The sequence below is a fragment of the Galleria mellonella genome, unplaced genomic scaffold, assembly GCF_026898425.1.
Source record: "Galleria mellonella isolate WM207_F2 unplaced genomic scaffold, CSIRO_AGI_GalMel_v1 utg905, whole genome shotgun sequence".
Taxonomy (NCBI): Eukaryota; Metazoa; Arthropoda; class Insecta; order Lepidoptera; family Pyralidae; genus Galleria; species Galleria mellonella.
The window spans coordinates 2,920,230-2,940,863 of NW_026442174.1; the positions used below are offsets into that span (position 1 = coordinate 2,920,230).

Here is a 20,634-nt window from a genome sequence, read left to right on the forward strand (position 1 = left end):
ACTCGAGTCACTCGTAATTCGAGTCAAAAATTTAACTCGAGTGCAAGTAATATAAAAACTACTCGAGTCACTCGAGTGAAAAGCAACTCGAATCCCATCACTATAACGCTATGACAGACGGACTATTATTGAAAATGTTACATGTATATAACTATTACAGATAACGTTATAACAAGTTGATGCTGATATCAAACTGAAATTTGTTAAAGTAGTTTTACATACATTAACCCGCACATATTGCATAGGAAATAATTGCAAAAATATGTTTTATTTTGCTTTGTCTCGCTAGTACCCCGCCAATGACAAAAAATAAAAATGAGAGTTGTTTTTTCTTAAAGAAAAAAAGTAAAAGAAAATAATATTTAAATAACAATATTATTCCCTCGATGGTATTACTGTACCTTATATAATATTGACCTCGTCGTCACCATTTGACGGTCATGAATTTGATTCTACACAATAGATATATTCTGTTACGGACGTGGCGGTCTTTATTAATATTATAAACAGGGGGGAAAGGGATTGTTAGTAATAGAGACTGAGAATCCCATTGCTAGCAATATATCCAACCAGGTCGACCTCCTCGCGGTTCCCCCTGGAAACTATCATGGTTAATTCTTAGTGAATTCATCATGATAGGCTAACTGGCCTGTTTTCATTCTCATCTATCACCCTTCACTGGTGCTCCGCCAGCGTATCCCGTTAGCGCAGACGGGGTTACCATACTACGAGGTCTGTCCGGAAAGTTCGTATAAAAGTGTTCTGGAATGCGAGAAAGAGGAGTGGGGAGGCCAGGTAAGCGCAGGACCCCTTCCTTATGTCCCTAACAATGCTTCAGTTCTGGTCTGACCGCCGTGCGGTGCGAACTGGCTTGTCACGCCATCTGTGAAGTTACCTCTTAACGAAACCCCGTCGGCATGGAGCCCGCTTCCGTTGAAGAGCAGCGCGTCGTAATCAAGTTTCTCTCGAAACTCGGCAAGAATGGCCGTGAAATTTTTCGATCTCAGAACAGTTTATGGGGATAACCGTCCACAAGTGGCTAAAAAGATTCAGAGAGGGCCGAGAAAGAGTTCGATGTTCGGGGGATTGTCCATCAAGAATTCGTCCCTCCAGGCCAGACAGTTGATGGAAAATTCTACGTTTTCAGACGCCTCAAAGCTCGTGTGGCACGAGTTCGTCCAGAATTGGCGCGAGAGGGGCGTTGGATTCTTCACCACGACAATGCCCCTGCCCACACCTCTCTTGTTGTCCGTGAGTTTTTGAGTAAAAATTCCATTACGGTGACCGAACACCCCCCCTATTCGCCGGATTTGGCCCCGTGTGACTTCTTCTCGTTCCCAAAAACCAAATTGGTACTTCGGGGGCGGCATTTGGGGGACATAAATGAGATAAAAAAAGCTACGATGGGGCAGCTGACAAACCTACAACCAGAGGACTTTCAAGGAGCCTTCTCACAGTGGAAACGGCGTTGGCACAAGTGCATTATGTCACAGGGGGAGTACTTTGAAGGGGATAAAATTGATTTACCTGAATAATTGTAAAATAAAATTTTTAAAAACTTTTATACGTACTTTCCGGACAAACCTCGTATTTTCACCCTTCAAAAAAAAATTATAAACATCATAAATAATGCGGACGAAATTGCGTGTAAAAGATGTCATTATTTCTTCTTCTGCCTGCATTTTTCCATTATTCGACTTCAGTTTTCCTAATCACGTAGCGGCATATGTTCCTATTACACTGTTCCTCCTCCACAACATTCCACTGTTTCATATCTCCATGAACTATTGCTAGTCATTATATATATTATAATTTTCCCCTTCCCCTTTTTAACCTCAATTTTACCTGGGTGAATCAGTATGTTAAATATTCTATGTACTAAATCAGTATATAACCTACCTGTGTATCAAATTTCATTCATCAGTAAATAGATCAGTAAATTTTGCGTTAAAGTAACAATCATTCTTCCGTGTATCCGCCGTAACAAAGTTTTGCATTTGTAATATTAACAGGATTTAGTTTTTTTTTCGTTTTGGAAAAGCTATTCCTCTAAGATTTGAAGACTGACGCGTTTACTAAATTTGCTTAGTTTGGGAATAGATATGTATGATATAACGGTATTTACTTATAACAAATTGATTTTAGATTATGGGCTTTATTATAGAAATGTACACCAAATTGCTATAGGCATGGGTTTGTACATTTTTTTTTTTTTTTTTTTTTTACAACACGGGGCAAACGAGCATGCGGCTCACCTGATGGTAAGTGACTACCGCCGCCCATGATCACCCACAACACCAGCGGCATTGCAGGTGTGCTGCCGGCCTTTTAAAAAGGAATATACTCTTTTCTTGAAGGTTATGTTGTCGTATCGGTTCGGAAATACTGCTGCTGGAAGTTGATTCCAAAGAATGGTTGTGCGTGGAATAAAGTGCCTTGAAAAACGCACGGTGGAAGACCGCCACTCGTCCAGATGATTGGGATGAAACTTTAGTTTGTGGCGGGTTGTACGGTAGTGAAAATCAGCAGCAGGTATCAATCCGAGCAATTCCTCAGAACACTCCCCATGATAAATTCGGTAGAAGATGCACAGAGATGCAACATCTCTGCGCAGTTTCAATGGGTCAAGTCGGACAGTAAGGCGTTGACTATCGATAATTCGAGCCGCCCGACTTTGAATGCGGTCTAACGGAAGGAGTTGGTACTGTGGCGCTCCTGCCCACAGGTGAGAACAGTATTCCATATGCGGCCTGACTTGGGCTTTATATAATTTCAGGCGGTGTTCTGGCATGAAATATCGTCTCACCCTATTGAGCACTCCTAACTTTTTGGAAGCTATCTTAGCCTTCTCCTCCAGATGACCGCAAAACTGGACGTCGCAAGATATATCAACGCCCAGAATTCCTAGACTTGACTTTTTATCGAGGGAAGTGCCCTGAAAGTGAGGAGATACGACAAACGGCGTCTTTTTTGCGGTAAACGCGCAGACTTGTGTCTTTTTGGGGTTAAATTGGACAAGATTTTGTTCACCCCAGATCGAAACTTGATGGAGTGAAGTTTCGATTTCAGCAAGTCTATTCCGGCACTCATCGGTATGTGCCCGCGAGATCTTTGCATGACCGGTATATAATGTATCTCCTGTACTGTCGTCCGCATAGCAATGAATATTACTTATCTGTAACATATCATTGATATGCAGAAGAAACAGAGTCGGAGATAGTACACAGCCTTGCGGGACACCAGCATTCAAAGGTTTTAAATCAGAGCATGCACCGTCGACTACGACCTTAATGCTACGTTCCTTGAGAAAACTGGCGACCCAAATGCACAGTCTCGCAGGCAACCCAAATGAAGGTAGCTTTGAAAGCAGCGCTCTATGCCACACCCGATCAAAGGCCTTCGCAATATCCAGACTAACTGCTAAGGCCTCTCCCTTACTCTCAATTGCCACTGCCCATCGGTGTGTTTTAAAAGATCCGAACGTCCCTGTCGAAAGCCGTATGGCGATCACAGATCAGCCGGTGCTCTTCTAGGTACCGGAGCAGTTGACGGTTAATGATGGATTCCATAACCTTCGAGAATAAGGAAGTGATAGCTATGGGCCTATAGTTAGCTGGATCTGAGCGATCTCCCTTTTTAGGGATCGGATGCACCAGAGCAGTCTTCCAAAACTTTGGGACTATGCCCGATGAGTAGCTAAGCCGAAAAAGACGCGTAAGAACCGGAGCCAACTCTGGTGCGCACGTCCTAAGCACAATTGGAGGAATACCATCAGGCCCACTCGACTTATGGATTTCGAGGGAGAAAAGTGCTCTACGCACTGAGCTATGCGTGAATTTAATGTCAGGCATAGAGCTCCTACAACACGTGATGGTCGGTGGTGGTTTCTCCCCGTCATCCAATGTCGAGTTTGACGCAAAGATGGATCCAAGAAGATCGGCCTTTTCTTTAGCGTTCTGGGCCAACGAGTCATCCTCCCTGCGCAAAGGTGGAAAAGATGACTTACAGAAATTCCCTTGTGCAGCTTTGGCAAGAGACCAGAAAGCTCGAGTCCCAGAGGGCAAACTAGCCAATCTCTTGCCAATTCTACTAATATGCTCTGACTTCGCTGTGGCTATAACTCTTTTGAAGGACCTAGAGGCAGAGTTATACTTCTTTTTAAGAGCACTGGTGTTAGGATCTCGCGACGCCACACCTTTAGCCCAGGTTAGGAAGCACTCCTGTTTCAGACGAGATGCTGTTCTACAGGAGGCTCCATACCAGGGCTGGGATTTCCCGCCGACGGGCACCACAGAGTTAGGAATAAATAATTCCATTCCCTGAAGCACCACATCAGCAATGGAATCGGCAATGGCGTCGGGATCATCCAGTGTGAAGCAAACCTGCCTCCATGGGTAAGATGCGAAAAAAATCCGCATCTCATCCCAATCTGCCGACCTGTAATGCCAAATGCGACGTCTACCCGTAGAACGAGGTGGAGTCGGACTCGTAAGAGGCACTTCGCTCCGCACCAAACAGTGATCCGACGATCCAAGCGGGGCTTCGACGGAGATCACATAGTTGTCTGGGTGGGTGGTCAGCAGAAGGTCCAGCAGTGAAGGTGAATGGTCCAACACATCAGGGATTTGCGTAGGCGAGGAAACAAGCTGTGTCAGACCATAAGCCAAAGCAAAGTCATGAACAGATCTTCCCGCATAGTCGGTTGTACGCGAACCAAGCCATTCGGCATGGTGGGCATTAAAGTCGCCAACAATCACGACTTCAGCGGAAGGAATCTGCTCAAGCAGGGAATCTGTAGCCATTTGGACGTGCTCAATAAGTTGGTCGGTTTCAGTGTTACCGCTGTGGGACCTGTATAGGCACGCATAGATGCGGGGATGGTCATTGCAATCTACGCGCAGCCATAGAATGGACAGGTCCGTACCTTCAAGAGTCCCAAGGCGTCGACAGCAGATATCCTCTCTGACATACACACATACACCGGCACGCGAAACAAAACAATGTTCAAGCTTATACCCCGGGTAGGTCAGGTATGATGTTTCGTTAGGAGGGGATATCTGTGTCTCCGTGAGGAAGAGCAATGCCGGCCGCGCCGTTTCTAGGTGGTGGTGGACAGCGTTCAGGTTTGAATGAATTCCCCTAATATTACAGAGGCTCACATTGAGCAAAGGGGATGCCGCAGAAGTCTTGCTCTGTTTGCCCTTGGTCCCATAGAGCGGAATTTTGCCCCCCAGAATACGCAGGGCAGCCCGAGCGTGGTTGCTCGAGGGAGGATTCTCCAGCAACATGGCTGCTGGTACCTCCCTGGGGTACGTTATTTTTTAAATTCCACTGCCATGGTATTGAAAGATGGGGGGACGGAGTTGGGGGAGGATTTTAGGATAAGGAAGGGGATGGGTATAGGATGGGCCTCCGGACTCCCTCACTCACCATACGGAATGTGGTCGCACTAAAAGTGCGGCCACTTAGCGTCGGTATTCTGTGAGGGTGTGGTACTTCCCCGGTCGAGCCGGCCCATTCATGCTGCAATACCATATGGTATTACAGCGTGGCTCTACCACCTATTAAAATAACATAACATCTGTCATATTACATGACCACATCAACATAGATTAGTTCCCCCTCAATTTCTTGCACATTATAAACGCTCCATGATTGAAATAAAAGACATTTTGCATAATAATAATAATATATATTTCTACAAAACATGATATGCTGACTATATCGTTACACAAATGTAAAAATATAATGTTTTTATCCTCTGTTTTAACGGAGCTCTTTACACTTACATATATATAGATTTTTGGGTTTCTTACACAAAGTATATATTATAAAATAACTTTTATGAATATATTATTATGTATTATAAATTTATATTTTGTCATGTTGTCTCATTTTCACATACAAGTTATTCACAGATCTTTAAGGCTTTACAAATAAATTGTTTCTTAATAATGTTAAGCTCGTTAGTAAAATAACAAGAAACTCAGTGACAGCAAATCAAGAGACAAAGAATAGACTCGATACCAATAAATTAGGTGGGGAAACTTAACGTCGTTAGGTATTTGTGATACATACAACGAAAATGATTTCATAACAAACTTAATACTTCATAAATCACTTATTCCTAAAATCACCCAATATCCTAAAATCTATATTAAAAATACAGGACTAGAAGATCAAAAATATTTTTTTTTACAGCAATATCTTCTTAACCGAGCAAATTAAGGACGGAGAGTGCACTCCAAGCTCTTATATTCTGATTAACGATGTCGTGAAGAAGACTTTAATATCACTAGTAATATCTTAAAAAGTTAGTGCATCCAATAATTACCCTGAATTCAGACAATTACTTAGTTCTATCCACTTGCACATTACCATAAGAATAAAATATCTAGGAAGCAGTGACACTGATTTGACTATTTTTGTGAGAGATTTTGCTGCTAAAATCAATTCTTCCTGTCAGATGCCGAATTCTGAATAGGGGTATGTAATTAATATTACAAATATTAATATGATTTAAAATTAAACACAGTATAAACCTGTACTTTTCTAATTGTAAGTTACAATACTAAAATAATTTGCTAAGCATTCTTTATAAAAAAATTACAGGGTGATATTGCAGCATATCTACAAATGATAAAGATGCGTGACCTGCTATTGTGACGTCCCGATTAGCAACCTAGGATTGTATTACTGAGTAGCCAGCCCTGATTACATAGGGACGTTAAGCCCAGCAGATACCCTCACTGATTACATTTTGAATTCGCGGGAGTGCCACTTCTATCCAATATTTATTATTCTTATGATATTACATTCAAACATTTGATAAAATTTTATATAGAGATAGTATGTTAGTAAGTTTATTAATGATAAGGATTTGTCCAAGTGGATGACAATTATTGTTTTTGTATTTATATTGTATGTATTTTGATGCTTTTATTTAATGTCTAATGCTTGTAACAGGTTAGGACTCTTCTGCCTTGAGGTAGATGGATTGAAAGGAAAAATATATACAATTGAGATTTTTAACTTAAATAGAGGTTCCAAGTTAATGTCTGAACTGAATATGTACCAAGATTTAGAACTCAGATTAAAATAGATACACCATAAATTACAATTTACTATGTCGTGGTTATCAAATGAGTAAAACATTGATTTTATATAAAAAGAGATTTGATTATAAAAATATATTAAGCTAGCTAACTGACCTATTTTATCATATTGTTACTACATGAACATTCAAATTGTAACAACGTACATCACACTTTTTTAGCATATTTAGTTAACAGTATTGTTTTTTAACGAAATAATTAAGAAATTGACAATATTGTATACTAAATATGCCTTGTAAATATGTTTAACAATGCAGGTCAGTCGTCAGCTTTATTAGGTTTCGATTCTGCCAATAACAATCTATTACTACTCACAAGTGTTTTACGGTAGATCCAATTTCTCAACATCTATTCATCTAGTACAAATATGTATGTAACCTTTTTCCATCTAAATCATATGAAATTTTCTACGTAGCTCGCGTCATATTGTCCAAAATTACTTCCCATTCAGCGTGATACACTGAATTTTGAACACATTAGTTATAATATCATTCTCACGGAGTCTCACTTGCCTTCAAATACTTTAAATACATTTAGAAGCCACTTTTGGCACTTGTTACATTAACAACAGTCATAGAGTATGTTTTATTGATATCCTGATAGAAAATATAAATGTGTTATCTTTGTGTTACCACTTATCATACATCTCTAATGAACTTGATAAGGTGACGGTGAAGGAAACAGGATTGAACAATTTTATGAACTAAATAACAAAGTCATTAAATGACAAAATGATTAGGGGGTAAGTACTCTGCATGATTTATGTAATGTTAAATACTAATACACTAAGCGATTCTAAGTTTAACTTATATTAGTAGGTTTTGCAGCATAAAAATAGCCTTCTTTGTTTCACTGTAGATAGAGCAACATGTTATAAACTTAACAATCTTTCTATAATTGTTATTGTTAAAATTATAAAACAAAATAAAAATAAAAATCAGATAAAAACGTAACCAACAGTAGGTGAATGCGTACAGCATTTGCTTATATTTATAGTTTAATAAAAATTTATCTTAGTAACTAAACCCAGGGTTCCCAAAGTATGAACGTCTGCATCCTGATGCGCCGTAAAAAGTAAAGAGGGGCGCCGTGAGTCGATCCTCTATTTCTATTATTATTATCTGAAACCACAAATATTCGCGGGTACCTTTTTTGAACGCTCCCATCGTATTGTTAATGTTTATTGTTCTTATCTATCTAACCTAACTTTTATTGTTGTTGGTATTGTATTTATTTCTTTCGATTATCTTTACCAAATAGCTAGGTCGGACGAAGTGACAAAATACTACATTTGTAACTGCGCCGCGGGATGAAAAAGATTGGGAACCCCTGAACTAAACAATAATTTTATACGCGAGGAAGTAATTAATACATTTTATAGAAGACGAAAACCCACAATTCCATTGTAGTTTACTTGTGCTATAGGGTTTGATTCTAAAATGATACATCAATTAGCTACCCGTGACGTGGACAATATCTAACATTTTCTCGATGTTTCTCAACATAATACCAAGTAAAGGTAGCTAGACATCGTCCTCGCGATACCTGTTTTCTATGTCGCTAATTTTTATATTCTTCCTCTTAAAAAACAAACAAACACGCGCCATCAAATATTAACTCCGGGTTAGAAGTGCAAAAGATGGAGATGATATCGTAGATGACATCACTTCCATGGAGTAAAATGGGAGGAGTGAAAGCATGGAAGATCATTACAGCAGGTGGCTGCAGTTATTCCATAGGTTTTTAGGGGAGAAGGATTGTTAGTAATAAGGACTAGTAATGCCATTTTTAGGAATATATGTCACGTTGACCTCTATGCGATCCTCTCTGGAAACTGCAGTGGTTAATTCTTGATGAAATGTTCTTGACTGACTTGCCTTTATCCGCATCTATTACCTTTCATCAATCAGGGTTTGCATATAGACGATAAATGGAATGGTAATCCTGTCTGTGCTATTGATGTACGCTGGTGGGGTACCAGCGAGGGATGACAGGTGAGGATAAGGCCCGTCAGTCAGTTTATCACCACAAATTCATCAAGAATTTATTATGATAGTTTTCAGGAGGGACAGCGCTGAGGTCCACCTAATGATGGTGAATATATTGCTAACAATGGAGATTCAAATCCTGATTATTTACAATCCATTCACCACTTTCAAGGAGTTCAACCCATTAGGAGTTAAACTTCTTGAAAGCAGGGCATTACTGCAAGCGATTCAGTAATCCCGTGGAGACGGGGCATTGTTACAGACAGCAGTAATGACTTATAGGCGCGGAAATCAGGCGGGGCGTCACTGCAAGCGGGCGCAGCGCGAACAATAGTCCCCGTTGGCAGGGCTACCGTAGTACATGCAGAGTGGCGCGCGGCACGGTTTGGGTGACGGCGGACGGTCGTCGTAGAAGGTGGATTTGCTCAGGTAAAGAGTCCGGTCACGCTTGACTTCACCGGCGCCGGTGGTCCCTTTGGCACCGGTACGGTCAGGCTCCGCGTAGAACTGCGAGCGGCCAGTGCCGTACCGCGGCGCGCCGGGTTCCACTTCTTTACGGTTCTTTTCTGCTGTGTACCTGTACGGAATGAATGAGATATTAATGACACGATTTCTATAAACATTTAAAAATATTTTTCAAAATTACATATCACCTTGCTTTTGATTTCCGTTTTTTTTGTATATTAATCATTAATTAGTGTCACGATGTTCAAAGAACATTACTTACGAGTTTCATTGTGAGTTTCTATACTTTTAAATCAATTATTAGATTTATATCAAATTTATAAAAAATCATATATCTTAATATATACAATCGTGTGTTAAAATCGTTAATTGCTGATCACGGAAATCGCTCAACAAATTTTAATGAAATTTTGTAAATGCGTATTGTTTCCTTGAGAAATAGGATAGTTTTTATCCACATAACAAAAGCTATATTGCAAAGTAAAAAAAAAAAAAAAAAAAAAAATGTGAAGAAAATGTATGTTTCTAAACTCACCCAATCCAAGCCTCATTAAGGTAATTCTTGACCATCTCCTCTTGCACGGGCGCCCTCGCCGCTAGTACTCTGCAGCAGAGCACCTCGCACGTGGATTGCCGCCTCATCAGGCCCTCTTCAGGGTTGCTCTGACTGCCGCTGCTCTTCCCCGTCAACTTGGCCATAGAGCCGAAATTCTTCTTTATTTTACTGCTCATAGAGCGACCGATGCTGCCGAATTGTTTCGCTACCGAGTTCAGTTGCTTCGAGCTCTTCGTTGACAAGGCGTCGAGGGATCTTCTCAGTTCTTCCGGTGGCTGGTTTTGCGTGAGACATTCGACTCTCTCGAGATCAAGATAAGCTGCCAACATTGCGGATCGCTGGTACTCGTCAGGGAGAAGGTTGTTTATTGTTTTCTGGTCGGGCTCCACGTCCCAGCGGAAGTCCTCGCCGGGGTCCACACTGAACCTGTAATACAGATAATTTATGATATGTACTCTATAATACTCATTGCAGGGTGTCGTCAGTGGATGCAGGTGGCTCAGGACTGTTCTTTGTGGCAGTCTATGGGGGAGGCTTATGTCCAGCAGTGGACGAACAATGGCTGAAATGATGACTATACTACAATGATTAATCATGTAATTACTCATGTGATTAATCATGTAATTGCGCATACTGCCCGCTAATAATTAATGCTTCTTTCCACTCAGGGTTTGCTGGAAGAGAACTCTTACAGAGTTAAGCTCGCCTGTTGTACATCTTTATTTTATATATATATATTATATGTTGTAATTTTTTCTGTGTACAATAAAGAATAAATAAAATAAAATAAAATAATTTAATGTTTAGGAAATTGATTGACATTTTCAGTAGAGACAATATGAATAAATTTGCTTCAATTCACGTAATGGTACCATAGCGACTCAGTTGTTCAAACTACTCGCATTCTCATCTTTAGAACGGTGTCCATTTTAATGCTGGTAATATGTTTAAATAATTTAAGTGTTAAATTTATAATATTCATGTTATAATTAATATGATAAAATCGTTTTAACATTTAATGATGATATTTTCAAGTATGATTTAATAGAGTCTACTTAGAGGCATAATATCATCTTCAATGAGACAAATGTGACATTTGTTTTAACAAAAAAGAAAAAAAATTCTAGCCTACCATACAAACACTCAAAAATATATTCTAGTGAGTTTCTGCTCTCTTATTAGATTTTGGTTAAATACAGTAATAAAATTTATTAAGTACTAGCCGTATCATGGGTCTCCGCCCGTGTGAATTACTACATAAAACATCCTGTTTACTAAGTTAGAATATAGCCTGCGTATCAAAATTATTTTTGTTCGTTCGTTCGTTCGTAATATAATTCGTTCAGTAGTTTTAGCCTGAAAGAGTAACAAACATCCACCTATTCATACATTACAAACTTTCGCATTTATTATATTAATAGAATTTTAGACCAAGCTGTGCTCTGTTTTTTCGCATTACAAATGTCACATCTATATATACATATAATAAAACTGTAGAGGTCGAATGTCTGTACATAGAAAATTAAAAACTCTAAAAACCGTGTCAGAGGGATGTTAGAAGTGAAATAGAATACATCTAGATTTTTTAATTTTTTTGTTTCTCTGTATGTTTGTACGGGCTAATCTCCAAAACCGTTGGCCCAATTTAATTAAAATTTTTGCATGATAGTACTTTACATCCCGGGTCATATTATATAAGACTTAAATCACGAAAATTAAAGAGTTCCCGAGGGATACTTAAAAAACTGTAATAACTTATACTACTTAGTTTAAGACATTTTGACTTAAGGCAAAAAGTGAACGTGAAAAAAAAGAACGACATGTCATTTGATAATTTTGGTCTAGTACTCCCAGACATAATAAATAGGTAGGTACATACATCGATATATGAGTATACTAAACAAGAATAACAAGTACCGCACAGACAAAGATGCTCGCGGTATCAGCTAGTATTATATAAGATATAAAAATATGCATCATATTTATGATGCATAATTATAAGCATACCTTATCGGCATAGGGTTCCCCGCTTGATCCTCTAGCGGCACCCTCGCGCCATCTGTGGGCAGTGGCTCGCACGGTACCAGGGCGGAGAAATGGCCCGCGTCGTATGCCAACAGTATTGGTGCTTTACTGCACAATTCTGGCTCCAGTTCCAGAGGTAAGTACACGCCTCCGAAAGGTATCGGGGCTATGGGGTCACCGCGGAAGTCCTGTAAAAACATAATAATAATAGATTTCTTGAATAAGATTGAAATTCTTTATCTATAATAATAAGAGAAAACAATAATTACAATTAGACATATTTCGATGTCAATATTGACGAAAGAATGAACGCTTCATCTACTTTTTTTACTTTCTTATGTATATCAACCCTGTTGTGCATACACCAGAGGGAGACTTTGTACAAAAGTCGATTGCTTGGGTACCTCTATCCCATTCGTGTTTCTACCGTGAAGCAGTTGTTTGCATGGTTGTGTTTCGGTTTGAAGGGTGGGATATGGCGTGAATTTACAGGGTACAGAGGAATAACATCTGAGTCCTCAGGAATGGCAACGTATAGGCGGTATCATGGGCGAAACAGTATACTCTGTTATGTCCATGGTACTGCTCATGTCTATAGGCGACGGTTACCACTTTCCATCAGGTGGGCCATCAGCTTGTTTGCTATTCTAAGTAGCATAAAAAGGTCTTCAGCATTTGGTTTGATTTCCTTGATTATATTATAAGTTCAGTCTGTAAAGTTGAAACCGAAATTAAGACATCAAAAGCAAAAGAACCAAAGTGACTGTCATAACCCAAAGAATAGGGAAAAAGGAATTGTTAATAACGGAGTCTAATAGCCCCATTGCTAGCAATATACGCTATCAGGTCGACCTCCACGTGGTTCTCCCTGCAAAACCATTGTGGTTAATTCTTGTGAAATTCGTCACGATGGGCTAACTAACCTGCTTCCATCCTCACCTATCATCCCTCATTGGTGCTCCGCCAGCATATATCGATAGCGTAGACGGGGTTACCATTCCATTATCATCCAGAAAAAAATCCCCAAAAAATAAGCTAGCTAAAGTAGTAGTATGGCAGGTCACATAGCTCGTGGATGCAGGTGGTTCAGGACTGTTCCTTAGGACAGTCAAAAAAGAAAGGTCGCTATGTTCAGCAGCCGACAGATAACAGCTAATGATGATGATAATATAAATTCAGTCTACGTCGAGTTACGTGTATGTTAGCATACAATTTATTCATACAATCGATCTATATCTATTCCCGATCCCAAGATAAATAGACTACATATTTCATAAAATATATGCAGTTACAAATATCCGAGATATATTCGAATCTATGTCTATGGAAACAAGGTTAATTTTTCTGCATTCGTTTCAAATGACGTCACTTACACTGCTATTTAACAGCACCTATATGTAACTATGTCCAAATAGAGCCGAGCCTCTAATTTTGCTAATTAATATCTGCAAATAGAATGCCAATAGTGTGGATGGTATAATTGTACACATTTGGTATTTTATCACTTGATTTAATTTGATTGGTTTTTCCAATGAGTTTGCATGGAAGAACACTGCCACTATTGCATTTTTTATTTTGCACCATAATAATGAATTGTGTCATTCAATTTGGCATTCGATTTCAATGACGCAGTGATTGAATAGCTTCGCCTAATGAAGTGCTGGGTTCGATTCTCGGTCAAAAATAGGCCCATTTAGGAAACACTTTTAGATCGGTTCGGGTCTGGATGTATCGAGTTATTCCTTCAGATGATCATTGTTTGTTTCTTCATAACAAAAACAAGGTATCCTCAAGAATGGCAACGTATACAATATATAATTGTATTGTGAGTGACAGAATATACTCTGTTATGTCCATGGTACTGTTCATGTCAATAGGCGAGGGTTTCAACTTTCCATCAGGTGAACCGTTAGCTTGTTTACCATTCTATGTAGCATAAAAAATATTCAAAGCTCGAGGACCAGGTTGTGGTTGCGTGGCACTTTTAAATTATTTTATTAAACAAGGTGATATCTTGTAGAAGTCTATATTACTGTTTATTTGATTAGAATTATTTTGTTTAATTCTACTACCATTAGTATGTGTGCGACTGCCGACATTCGAAGATTAATCACCAATTAGTAGTGGTAGCTTCTGATACATGAACTACCAAATTAGCCATCAATCTCCGACCGCCATTTCGTCACACATTTTGTGACACGTGTTTCACCATTAAACAATGCACGTTCAGGCATATTATTAGATTGTGACTGAAAATTGTTTCGTTGAATGATAATAACAAACATGTTTATTATAACTGTGTGCGTTGAATAATACTTATAGAAAAAGAATGGTTTTCGAATTACGAGCCTCTGACACATGACGCTCATAAAAGAAATGATCTACAAAAATGGCGTCCGATTGGTATTGTGTGGTGGGCAGCAGCGGGTTCATCCACAACCCCTTACAGGGTTGCAGGTGCGGGTCTCGATTTTTTTTATGGGTGAAAATGGTATGGTAACCCCGCCTGCGCTAACGGGATACGCTGGCGGAGCACCAGTGAAGGGTGATAGATGAGAATGAAAACAGGCCAGTTAGCCCATCATGATGAGTTCTTTAGGAATTAACCATGATTGTTTCCAGGAAGAACCGCGAGGAGGTCGACCTGGTTGGGTATATTGCTAGCAATGGGATTCTGTTTCTATCACTAACAATCCCTTTCCTAAGGGGTTACAGGTGCGGGCCTCGAGTTAGCACTCTTTGCCCGGGCGTTGACTACGCAGGCTGCCACCTGCGCGTCACTAAGTTTGGGCCCAGTGGTCCGAACTGACACTATTGTAAATAGCGCCGGCTAAGTGGCATAAAATACGCGGTGGACCGTGCCGGGCCTGCGGGCACTGTGCGGCGGGGTACGTACCCGGAGCGCGACGTCCGCGAAGACGACGACGACGCGGCGCATGACGTGCGCGAGCGCGAACACGTGCAGCTGGTCGAGGCCGGCGTAGTGCGGCGCGGCGGCGGGCGCGGGCCGCGGGCGCGGCTCGGCCGACGCGGCCGCCACCGCGTCGCGCCACTCGCGCTCCCACTCCGCCTCCGACGGCGTCAGCCCCGCCGACCGCAGCGACGCGCTCTCCGCCCACCGCCACCGCCGCTTGATCGCGTCTGATGTACATTTAGAACAGCCCTTTACATTATTATACACTAGCTGTTGCCAGCGACTTCGTCCGCATTTCCGTAAAATAAGTAGCCTATGTCCTTCCTCACGGTTCAGTGGTTTTGATGTAACAGACATTTCCCTTCACTGCTCCGCTCCGATTGATCGTAGCGTGATGAAAAGTATACTATAACTTGTCCAGGAGTATGACGAATAATTGTACCAAGTTTCGTTAAAATCCGTCGAGTAGTTTTTGTTTCTATAACGAACATACAGACAGATAAAAATTTTACCAATTGCATTTTTGACATCAGTATCGATCACTAATCACCCCCTGATAATTATTTTGGAAATATATTAGGGTACAGAGGAATAATACCTAAGTCCTCAGGAATGGCAACGCATGGAGGATATCATAGGCGAAACAGTATACTCCGTTATGTCCATGGTACTGCTCATGTCTATAAGCGACGGTTACCACTCCCAATCAGGTGGGCCGTCAGCTTGTTTGCCATTCAAAATTGCATAAAAAAACACATTCTCCTTCTTCACACTTCATAATTCCGTAAACTTACTCTAATAAAACTAACTTTCACCAGCAACTTCACCCAGGTAACCCAGATATATTCATTACCCGGGATGAAAAGTAGGTCTTTCTCCAGCCCATGTAGTATGCACTCTAGTACATACAGGAGCTAGTTACAAATGTCATTGACACGGTTCAGATAATGGCTTCAAAATTGCTGACGTGGTTTACCATGTCACTACTTTTGCAGTTTCGGTATATTACTATAGCACAAAATTCAATAAAAACATGTTTTACTCATTAATTCATAGCCATAAAGAATGTGCTCTTTTTGTTTCACTGCTGGTCGTTGTATCTCACAAGAAGAAGATAAGAAATAGAAGGTAGAAAAATATACACGATTTCAATATAAAGTGAGCTAGTTGTCACAGGCGTTGTATTTGATTCAATGTAAATCTGTGTTGATGAATAATTGAACGCAAGGTCTGTTCAGGCTTAAAAAGTCAAATGGGTAAGGAATTCCTTTAACATTTACTACAGCTTTTACGAGTACGGGAGACTTTGTACAAAAGTCGATTGCTTGGGTACATGTAAAAATAAAGAATTTCCATTATTGTTTCTGTCCCATTCGTGTTTCAACCGTGAAGCAGTTGTGTTTGCATGGCTGTGTTTCGGTTTGAAGGGTGGGATATGGCGTGAATTTACTGGGTACAGAGGAATAACACCTGAGTCCTGAGGAATGGCAACGCATGGGGGGTATCATGGGCGAAACAGTATAGTCTGTTATGTCCATGGTACTGCTCATGTCTCTAGGCGACGGTTACCACTTTCCATCAGGTGATGGAAAGTGGTAACCGTCGCTATATTCGTTATATTGATATTTATTAATTACTAGTTTTTACCCGCGACTTCGTCCGTGTGACTGGAATGTGTTTCTTAAGCGAGATAAATAGTACCTATAGCTATCTCCATCCCACATAGTATGTGTATACAAAATTTCATTATTAATTTCGTTAAGCTATTAAGAGTTATAAGGTAACAAACATACAAACTCAATTTCGCGTTGCAGTAAGGATTCAGTATATGATACTCACTTGTAAGCACATCACCGCCCTCCCCAGACAACAGCGCCTGCACTTTGGTCCTCAGCGCGAGGAGTCTGTCGTGGAAGCCGTACGCGGCCAGCGAGGCAGCGTGAGGGAGGCAGTTGCCGTCGCCGGACGTGGCCAGCGGGAGGAGCCGCGGCGCGCCGGGCACCCGGCCGTGCCGCCACCAGTTCAGGATGCCGGCCGACTCGAGGGTCACCAGTGTGGCCGTCTCCAGGAGGTCCTTTTCGATGAACGTTCTGAAATTGTTAGGAGCGTTTGAGGAAAATACTCAATATTTTCCTATATACAGAGTATATAATTATTTATAAGTAAAAATTTCAATAGATCAGCCATATAGTTTGATTTTTTTTATCTGATTATGATACATATAGTCAACACCATGTGTGACAAAGACAATGTATTTTAAGTTAATTAAATTACATTTATGTTAATTTTTAAAGAACGTGTATGAGCTTATGTTTGTATTGTCTGAATGGAATTAAATATAAATATATAAATATTAATTAAAAATCATAATACATCGGCAATTAATTTATCAGAACGTATCATCATCTTCCTACCCTCAGCCCAATTTTTATTTGGGGTCGGCGTAATATGTTTTTCTCTTTCGTTCTTCTCTATTCGCAGTCATTTTCGCATTCAATCCCATTCCGGCCATATCATCTTTCACACATCTATGTCTTTTAGGCCTTCCGCTGTCCTTATATCCACCCACATTCATTCTTAATACCTTTTTTAAAACATGCTTCTCATCCCTGCGTATCACGTGTCCATATAGTCAGAACTTATGTGTAGTAGGTACCTACATTGCTTTGGGTAAATGAGGTATCGCGGACAATTCTCGGTCAAGCCATTTAGGAAACAACCTAAATCGGCTCGGTCTGAGTATTTTGTAGAAAGACCTATTTATAGACTAAGATTATTGACAATCGCTTCCTGTGCCTATTCTATAACGAACCAGATAAGTTGAAAAATCCGCTTTACACGCAGCGTAATAGGTGTATATAATTTCATACAACCCCTCGTATTTAATAGTCATCTCGCGCTGAGGGCAAAATATTAACGGACTTGCATAGTTTAATCGGCGGGTTTATTTCACTGTTAACATTTCAGATTGTTCGAATTTTAAATCCAAATTTGAGTGACAACCAACAAGATCGCCGTAATGTATTAAAGTTGGGTTCGTGTGAAATATATAAAAGGTCGAAGGACGGTAAACAATAACACAGAGTTCAACGCCAGTCAGTTTGAGTTGCGTGCAGGTGCCTAATAAGCGCTGGCCTCCAGCCAAACAGCGACATACTGTTAAATCAGTAGGTACGGTCAGCAAGAAAATTGGCCGAGCAGTAATAAACTTTATTACCTTAGGATAAGAATCAATTTGATTAAAACTCAGTTGGACTAGAATGAGACGTCGTTACACGAGATATCCTCTGGATGGTTCTGAACTAATACTTTATTATTTCATTATACAATCTACTTAGCAAAAGAGACAGATAGAGCATAACCTAAGCCGGTAGGTATTAATCTAATAAAGAGGTTAAATAGGGGTGAAGGTTTGTATGGTAGTAGCCGATGATTAATTTTAACGGGCATACAGTTAATATACCTACTCGTAAATATTCTGTATATGTAATTTTATAGAGTGACTAATCTGTGCTGAAATATTTTTTAAGGTTTTTAACGATCGTGTTTATGTCATGTTTACATGGAAGTCTTAAGATTTCAATACAAATTATGGACGTAAATGTGAAGGCGATTGTAACGTAAATTTCTGTACAACTCGCACCAGACTCCCTGTAAAGTTATACCTACTTTAGTTTGTTTTTGTTTGTATTTATAATAAGTTTACTATTGTAATCTTTTGGAGGAAACAACAGTTTTTCGTCCTTCGAGTTAACACTTTGCTGACCGGTGACGAGTAAACTCGTCATTGCAATAGTATGTAGGTACGCTCTCCTATCACGACGGGCAAGACCGTTTGGATTACAAAGCGTTCACGACCAAAAATTTACTTTTCTTTGTATTTAGGTTTTAATCACAATTTTCGTTTAATTCCAAAGATTTCAACCATAACGGAATTAATGTTAATTTGGATTGCTAATTATACAGAAAATAGCTATGTGACATGGGACATCGCTGATGATGTGACTTTTTTTTTTTCTTTCAAAGCTTTAATTCAGTTTTGTGCAAAAATTTGGTTTTGTTGAATACTACGGTTTTGATGCCGACTGTACATGGTGACTACATTATAAGGATGTGGCCAATGTTAATTCGGAGACAGGTGTATTTACGTCCGAGTGATTCGTTTCGACTCTCGGCCATATGTGAAGTGGGTGGCGTCAAGGAAATTGGGTTTCTGTCGCTTGTGATATCCTGTTCTATTTATGAAGAATCACAAAACTTAGTAAATTCAGTCCTACCAAGCGGTAAACCAACAGTAGAATGCTTAACGATACATACTATAGAAACACTAACCCTGTTTACCATCAGACGGGGCGTAAGCTTGTTTGCCACTAAAGTATGAAAAAAAAACTAGTTGGCCCGGCAAACTTTGTCTTGCCCCTTACCGCCATCTACCGTTTATTCCAAATGGGTTAATTTTTTCTTAATAAAATAAAAACTTTTCTTTTTAATCTTATCTTTGAAGTTGGAGAACACATATTACAAAATTTCATTTAAGTTGTTTGAACCGTTTGCAGAATATGGAGACAATGGAGCATTGACATTTTTTCTTCTAAATGAGGAGGCGGTTCGAAATTCTATGTTTTTGGGTATGAGTTCTTCTGGTACCTGAAATCCGGTGGATACACTGAAATATCCGGCAGCAGAAGTATGTGGTCAGAGCTGAGTGTGTTGGGCTCAGGTTCGGTGTTGCTGCGCAGCGCCCACACGAGACCTTCGTTGTCTGTCGCCCGAGATATCCCACGGGATAACTTGCGGCCTGCCACAAAAAAAAAAAATATGATAATTATAACTCTCTTTACTGATGTAATTTATTTATTTATTATATATACCAACTAAGGGCGAGAAAAAATTCTTATTCAAATCATTTACATTATTTTATTAGTGTAGTAGTGCAATACTTTACTAGTTATTGTATTTGGGATATGATTCGTAGTTGTATTTCTATACAAAACTTAATGGAAATGTAAACAAATGAATAATTGACCCGAATATAGACAGTCTGCTGTCCAAATAGTAGTACAATACAAATAAAAAATTAATACATAATTTTTTTATTTTTAAAATTACATCTGGAAACAACAGCATATAATAAAAAAATATGTTTACACTATACATTAGCCAATTACAGATTCCCAATTTGTATACCAAACATTATTTATTTTTGAGGGTAGGTACTCGAAAATAAATTCAATGTAAATACTTATTCTAAACGTCGCATTACTGGAAGTTCTTACAATAATTAATAAAATTTACAATTAATCGAATGTTTGGATTAATTATTAATTTCATTCAGAGAATGTTGCAGTGATTATTTTAATAAAACTTGTTTACTAAATTCTTTTGGAATAAACTAATAATAATAAAGATGAATCTTTCAACTTTACATGCTCTTAGTATTTTAGTATTGAGTCAACCTTTCTGTCACATTACTAAATATGTCCAGTGCTTTTTAAACAGTTTACGACATAACTTTATCCTATGAATTTCACATTTACGTAAGTAAGGGAATATCCGACGCATTAAGGAAAA

The 20,634-nt window shown here is 39.4% G+C and overlaps 1 protein-coding gene across 2 annotated transcripts in view; it reads right to left on the reverse strand.

Moving 5' to 3' along the window:
* Nucleotides 1-5,670: 5,670 nt before the first annotated feature.
* LOC128202362 (OTU domain-containing protein 7B-like) overlaps nucleotides 5,671-20,634 on the reverse strand; it is a 40,669-nt gene continuing 25,705 nt past the window's right edge. For both annotated transcript variants that reach the window (XM_052902443.1, XM_052902442.1), the window contains 6 exons: nucleotides 19,711-19,861; nucleotides 16,903-17,153; nucleotides 15,046-15,290; nucleotides 12,132-12,337; nucleotides 10,104-10,550; nucleotides 5,671-9,680 (listed from right to left, as the gene is read on the reverse strand). In XM_052902443.1, the coding sequence (XP_052758403.1) occupies nucleotides 9,407-9,680; nucleotides 10,104-10,550; nucleotides 12,132-12,337; nucleotides 15,046-15,290; nucleotides 16,903-17,153; nucleotides 19,711-19,861 (1,574 nt within the window). In that variant the 3' untranslated portion in view covers nucleotides 5,671-9,406. The remainder of the gene's footprint in view (nucleotides 9,681-10,103; nucleotides 10,551-12,131; nucleotides 12,338-15,045; nucleotides 15,291-16,902; nucleotides 17,154-19,710; nucleotides 19,862-20,634) is intronic.